Source organism: Cavia porcellus, unplaced genomic scaffold (assembly GCF_034190915.1).
Source record: "Cavia porcellus strain 051 isolate PalLab524CR breed Dunkin Hartley unplaced genomic scaffold, mCavPor4.1 scaffold_11, whole genome shotgun sequence".
Taxonomy (NCBI): Eukaryota; Metazoa; Chordata; class Mammalia; order Rodentia; family Caviidae; genus Cavia; species Cavia porcellus.
This window is the reverse complement of record NW_026947494.1, coordinates 73781756-73789013: the sequence shown is the minus strand read 5'-3', so window position 1 is coordinate 73789013 and position 7258 is coordinate 73781756. Positions and strand designations below refer to the sequence as shown.

At 39.5% G+C, this 7258-nt stretch overlaps 1 protein-coding gene across 1 annotated transcript; it reads right to left on the bottom strand.

The window, feature by feature from the left end:
* Window positions 1-778: 778 nt before the first annotated feature.
* On the bottom strand, window positions 779-1998 carry Mos (MOS proto-oncogene, serine/threonine kinase). Its single transcript, XM_003465981.2, has one exon. It carries the CDS (start codon window positions 1984-1986, stop codon window positions 865-867), a length of 1122 nt encoding a protein of 373 aa, XP_003466029.2. The 5' UTR covers window positions 1987-1998; the 3' UTR covers window positions 779-864.
* Between the last annotated feature and the right edge of the window lie 5260 nt (window positions 1999-7258).

Sequence of the window (7258 nt, the reverse complement as noted above, 5' to 3'; positions counted from 1 at the left end):
GACAAGGTCCTGGGTTTGATCTCCAGTACTGCAAAAAGAACCAAAATCAAAACCAAACCAAAACGAAAAAAACAGAGAACAAAACATCCACAAAGAGGGATTTAGCTCAACGGCATAAGCGCCTGCCTGGCAAGAGTAAGGTCATGAATTCGATCCCTGTACCAATAAAATAAAATAAAATTAATAAATAAAAATCCCCAAAGTATTTTAGCAAGAATTTTCTATCATGACAATACATACATTTAAAATATTACAAGAGAGTTGGGAATATAGTTCAGAGGGACAACTGCCTGCCTGGCAAGTGCAAGGTCCTGAGTTCAATTCCCACTACTACAAAAAGTAAATAAAAATTTAAAAAAATTAGAAGACATTTAAGGTATTTCTTTAAAAATAAATTTAGTTCAGGTTTGAGAAGGTCATTCTCAAACGAAATTTTCATAAGGGAAAGAGTAGGAAAAAACATACTAATTTGTTTTAAAGGTCTTGAGGATTTAGAATTACCTCAAGTAAACAATTACTGATTTGAATTTAGGTGGTAGACGTGAGATACATGCTAACATAGAGACGATTTTAGCACTTCTTCAAGGGAATTCTGTTTTAGACAAATTATTCTTATCAAGTTTGAGCAAATGTAACACTATGGAACTGTTAAAATAATTACCAAGCTCTGAAAGGCATAAAATTCCTGTGGAATAAAGGTAGCTAATAATGGTTCTACAATTACCAAAATCTCCATCATCTTTCTTTAAAAAAGCATTTGCAACTAAAGGATCTTTTAGCAACTTTATTTTCGAAGAATCCTACAAATATGTTTTCTTTTACATCTCTACCTCTTTAAAAACAAATAGAAACAAAGACAAACGCTTATCTGGATCCAGGCTCAGAGTCCACTGCAGAGAGCTCTTTTAGAGAGCTCAGCTCCTCCAGCAGGAGCTCTGCACTGGGTCTCTGCGCAGCAAGGGCCCCCCAGCAGCATTTGATCATTCTTTCCAGCCTCTGCCCAAGGATAGAGTCTCTGAAGACAGCTGCTGCCAGGGATGGGCGGAGATTGTGGGCCACCACCGCATAGAGCACGTACTGCCTCTCCCCCAAGTAGGGCACTTCCCGGGTGGTCATTTGCCAGAGGGTGATGGCGAAGGAATAGATGTCAGCCTTAGTAGTGATGGGCTCTCCTCTGAGGAGCTCTGGGGCTTGGTGAGTGTATGTGCCGCCTAGGTGGTACAGAGAGGTCTGGAGACATTGCAGATCTGCTAGGTTCTCAGAGCAACCAAAGTCACCAATTTTACAGACATCCTGCTCACTGATCAAGATGTTTGCAGGCTTCAGGTCCAAGTGCACGATGCTTTGTGAGTGGAGGAAAAGCAGGCCGCTTACAACATCTAGAGAATACCTTAGACACGTCCCCAAGCCTAAATGCTTCCCTTTGCAGGGGTGAGGCTCCCCTGGCTTCTCCTCAGGGTAGCTGGTGGCACCATAGATGACTTGGTGTAAAGTGATGTCACCCCCAAACTCCATGATGATGGTACCCAGACTATTGGAGCCTGCAGGCGTTCGGGTGCTGGCGGCCACCACCCTGACTATGTTGTTGTGACACAGCCTGGCAACGTTGAGCTCGGCCCAGAAACTCCGCTGGGCGGCTCGTGGGTTCTTGGTGCGCCTGTTCACTTGCTTGATGGCCACAGGAACACCGCGGTAAGTGGCCTTGTAGACTGAGCCAAACCCTCCGGCTCCCAGCCTGTGTAGCAAGTGGACCTGTTCCCAGTCAATGGAGCACCAGGCCAGCCGGCGAGGCAGCCGGGGGGCCCGAGGAGGAGTGACCCCCAGGAAGAGCTTCGCTGCCTTGCCTGGGAGCTCAGAGGGGCTGCTACAGGGCCGGGAGTCCACTGATGGGGACAGCTCCCTGGGGAGGTAGTGGCAGGGGGCCAGCGGTGACGGCATCACACTTCCCAAAGTCAGGAGAGTAAAGGCCACTGGGCTTTGGAACATGGCTGATCACACCTTCTCCGCTCTGGCTCTTTTCTTCTCTCTCTTGATTTCTCCAAATGAGCTACATCTGTGCTCTCCCTCACAAGGGTTATCAGATGGGGAAATTAGACCGACCCATGACAGTCCCTTTCAGATGAAGAATTTTACACTTAACACAAACTCCTATCAAAACAACCTCTCACCACATGCCCGGCACTGAGCTGCCCCAGGATTCGCCCCCTTTACATTGTTTCTTTAATCATAATAAACGGTTTTTGTCAAGTCTCATCCAGTAACTATTACCAGGGTTAAGAGGCTACAAAAATAGAGTGAAATTGTTGCACACTTTGCTCTTTATCATGATTGTTAGTGTTATTCTCCAGCTGCGTTAAATCGCTTCCAGTAGTCACTGGCTACAAGAATTGAAATACCATCAGTAGACATCTGTTGAACCACTTACTAGAATAATTAGGTGCAAGATTCATGTGAATTAAAAACTGAAACCTTAAAGTAATTGACCCAAATAGAATCACTGATTGAGGTCAAAGCACCGAAATTCATCAGGGGAAAGGAAAATTCTAAGACTTTCTATTCTGTTTATACAGCAAATTTGTAAGACTTTTCTAAAAAAAAAAAAAAAAAAAGCAATATATTGATTTCCTAAAAATTGCTCCTCTCCAAGGCAACTCAGCCCACCCAGGTGAGCTCACTTGCAAGAGAGCTTCTAGACAAATGAAAGAAGTCTTGAAGCAAAGCTGTGGGAGGAAAAAAAAAAAAAGAACCAAAATGATTGACATGATAATCAGAGCTTCAAATAACAAACATGGGGAAACTGCAAAAGAGAAAAATTCTGAAGAAATAAAAGTGGACAGAATCACTGTACATATATATCTCAGAATCATGTATCTGTTAGAAAACAAGATGTTGAAACTAAATTCAATCTAGTCACCAAACCATAAATTCTTCCTAATATTTATAATAAAATTTAATTTTGTACCATATCTTTGGATAAAAGACTAACAATATTATCCTATTTAAAAAAAAACACAAAATGTTAGGCTCTTTACTTTTAATCAAATGCACATTGGTGATATGTAACCACATTTTTACAGTAACAGCTATACACTCTGAAGTGAGGTGGTTGTGAAAGCCACTTGCATCAGCAATCCGAAGTCCAGCTAGTCCTAGAAGAGGATTTCTATTTTATGCTCTGTGGTGTAGCATGTCATCTTCGGTATATTCAACCTATTTGAGCCTCAAACTTTTCACATAAGAAAACAGTACAAAAATAATAATTAGAATAAACATTTTGAAATAAAAGTTGTGGAATTTTGTCCAGATTAACAACAACTAATCAAAGAAAAAGAAAAGATAAACCATAGCTCTGTGTGTTGGCATATACCTATAATCTCTGCTACTTGAGAGACTGAGGCAGGAGGATGGTTTTAGCCCACAAGATTAATCTGAGCAAAAAAAATAACATATAATATTTCTGTAGAAACACAGCTCTGTGCAGTTTTATCAAACCTGAATTATAAAAGGATGATAATGAATAGAGAAAAATTTTAAAGTAAAAAATTGTTATAAATCTACATTGCAAAATTGATCTTTGAAATTTTCTTCCTTGTAACACAAAAATTCCTATTACACAATTGCTTAAATTTTAATACTGATTTTGTTACCACAAATATATGCACTACGTAATACTTGTTCTTAGAAACAAAAGTCCCGGAGCATGAGCAGGTGGTAAAGAGGCTCCAGGGTCAGATGGTCTCAGTTTCTCACCATCCCACCTCCTCAGTTTTCCCATCTGTGAAATGAGGGAAACATGCCCACCTGAGGATGGTTGGGAGGCTTTAACAGAGCTTCTAATTTTATTTAGAGTAGAATTTGCAGGTGATAACACCTAAGTGCTAATTATTATTTATGACATTCATAAAAAATGAATGTGTATAGCTTTACATCACCAGAAAGAAACACAAACTTGTTAGGTAATGTTAGTTTAAAAGTACCTTCCAGGGCTGAAGTAATTAATTCATTCATTCTAAGCTAAACTTTAAAGTCTATTTCTCTGATCTTGCATTTTAAAGTAAAAGACATAAAAGCTTACTGTATTACTAGCATTACTAAAAACGCGAAGTTTCGAGCAAATCTACTAAGCCTTTGGGATTCCCAAAGGCTAAGAGCAAAGTATCTGTTCGTATCAGGGCCGCCACCACCTGGAATTGCGGAGACAAAAGAGAGCAAGGAAAGGGACAGTGGGCACCTGGCCACTAACTTCTTAGTTCAAAGACCACATTTTTGCACTTTTTAGTTAACGTGTTTCAGTATCCAGCAAACAGCGTATTTAGCACGAGAGGGAACCACAGACTGCAAAATTAATAGCCATTTAATTGCATTCCAATTAAGAGCCCCAGGAGCACGGGCGGTGGCAGAGGCGCTGAACGTCCCTCCTCCGTCACCAGGTCCCTCGCAGGTCCGCGCGTCCCCTGCACCCCCGCGTGGGCGAGGCCGTCATTCCCCGCGACAGGCGACCCAGGGTGCGCGCAGCTCCCTTTCTGGGTACGCAACAACCTTCCCGTAAGGTTCAGAGCCATCAAGTAGCTGGAGGACATACTCGGAAGGGCGTGGAACTGCACCGCCTCCCGGCACCGCTGGGACCCGCGCCGAGGGCCACGTCTGCGCATGCGCACCGGGCCGCGAGGCGGGGCTGCGTCCGAGAGCTCGGGTTGCAGCTCGGTTTCAGCCCCGGAACTTGCAGGAGCCTCTCTGGGGGCTCTGATGTGTTGTGTTTATGTTTACAAGCGTGAAAACTCACCCCTGCTTTTATTAGGAAAAAATAAATAAAGTGTAGAGAAACAATACATTTTAGTAATAATTCTAGTGCAAAGATCGTAGTCAATTTTGAACATGTTGATTTTGTTTAGTTGTGGCATTATACTATTGATATTCTGAAATTTGAATTTAATGCTTCGCAATGCAGCATAGACAGGCTTCTATGCCAGTAAAGTCAATATAGAGCTACTTATGTTTTCTGTGATCAACAAAAATTGTCAAGGGGAGCGGAACCTGTGGGACCCTGGGGCGAGTGAAGCTGGTCCCTGGGTGTGATCTCTGCACACTGCTGATTCTGTCTCTTCGTATAGCTTGAGCGCTACCATCTGGGCTCATCCTTTGGATTTCATAATTGACTTTTAAGATACGTTAATATATATCCTACTTCTCTGCCGTGTAATTTGACAGGATTTTAAAACATGCAAATGTCTTTCAAATTGGTTTCAGAAATCTGAGTTTAATGCTGGCTTGTAATTTTATCAGATTCTTGACCATAAAGGTTCTTGTTCGGATATTTGAATGTATCTAACTAAAATTTGGCTGTCCTGAACAACTTAGTCCAATTTCTAATCACAATTTATGAGATCATTTTGTCAGCACCCGCCCACAAGCCAGGAAGTGCTTTCTGTGTATTTAATATTTGCTAAAGTCTGCATTTTTTTACTGATAGTAAATGAGACAAAATAGCATATTTGATTAAAGAATTCAAAAGTAACATGGTCTATACGGTTGTCAACTTTACTAAACTTTATGCAAAATTTTCTTCTTTATATCATTGTGGACAGTTTTTTATAGATTCTATCAACTGCAATAATTGTTGTGTTTATTGTTCAAACTGACCCACTTTAACCAGTGAGGATCCTGTTGTGTTCTTTTGACACGGTCCCGTTTAATTTCAATTGTTTCTTCTCTGTTATACACCAGAGGGCCACAGACGCCTAATGGTTCTTTGAAATGGCCATTTCTCCAGGATGTCCTGGAAGGATGGCAGTAGAAATCATGATCTCAACATTAGGTTCATTTTTCTTAAGACCTTTTGTTTTTGGCTCATTTTAGCAACAGAATTGGAGAACATATTTTCTTTTAAAAAGCTTGAGTTCCTACTGACGTTTCTAAGTCATTTTCAACATTATGATTCCCAATTGAAACATTTTGATTTTGTTTCTCTCCTTGTGCTCTTAGACATGAAACAAAATTAATATAATTACTTACTTGTCATCTGAAAAACTTACTAAATGAAGCTTAAGGATTTCACTATTATTTTTATCCTTACAGTGTTCAAAAAATGAGTACTCAAATTATTTGCTTGCAGATTCTTAATTCCTCATTCTATAAGGCTTTTGTATTATACTTGTCTTATATGATTCATTTCTTTTTAGTTCTAGGAGGTTGCCAGTACACTTAGTTGGCAGTTTCTTAGAAGATAGTAGTTTTCAGGCAAGAGATGTTTAAGTTTTGTGATATTCAATCCCTGGAGCATGGTAGAAAACTGTTTTAAACCTACCTTATAAGATGGAAGTTAAAGGAAAAAGCAAGCAAAGGAACGTTACAGGTTTTGCATGAAAATTGCATTTAGCCATTATCTAATCCATTGTATTTACCAAGTGTAATGTGATGTTTATAAAATTCCTTCCTATGTGCAAACCCTGGATGGACAGGCAATTCTTTTACTATTCAACTTTTTGAGCTTTTAAGATTTATTATTTTCTCCTTTTTGAACTTTATAACATATAGTATTTTCATTCCAACTAATACAATACCATATTGGTATTGGTACATCAATGCCAAAGTCTACAGTATATAAACCCAAATGATTCTCTAAATTGATTTTTTTCATAATCTTTAAATTTTCTTTTTCTATGTACTAGTATATATACAGTATCTTCTCGATTGATGTTTTCTTTATACAAAGCATTCTTTTCTACTCTGGCTTTCTGCAATCTGGAGTCATCTGAGGAAAGATTTACTTCGTTTGTGTCTATCTAAAACATTCAAAATCTGCTTTTACTAGACAGAAAATAGTCTATTTCTAAGGGATGCCTTCTTACTGGCTTGAGGAGTTTAGTGCTAATGCCTTGAGGTTAAATCTTACAGAGATTAAAAGACACTTTAATCTTGTGAGATTGAGACATTTCACAGTGAAGCTCCTGGCATTGCTGTCTGGCATCTTTGCAAATGGAACATCACAAAACTTAGAACTCCACACGAGTTGAGTTTCGGTGACGCAAGGGACAGAAGAGGAGAAGGAGCCCCATCATTAAAAGGTATATAGTTTTGGTGTGATGAGTTTTGACTACTATTGTACTTGGACTAGAAATGGAAAAAAATCCATTTTTTGGGGGGGTTGGTTTTTATTTTTATTTTTATTTTTTATTAGTAAATGTTTGCAGTACATATAATTATATTCATTGTAGGAAATGGGTACATGTACATAACAGGTTTCAATATCCTCCTTTTT

Bases quoted from the DNA above. Each gene is read 5' to 3' on its own strand.
- Mos (XM_003465981.2), bottom strand. From the start codon at position 1,986: ATGTTCCAAAGCCCAGTGGCCTTTACTCTCCTGACTTTGGGAAGTGTG.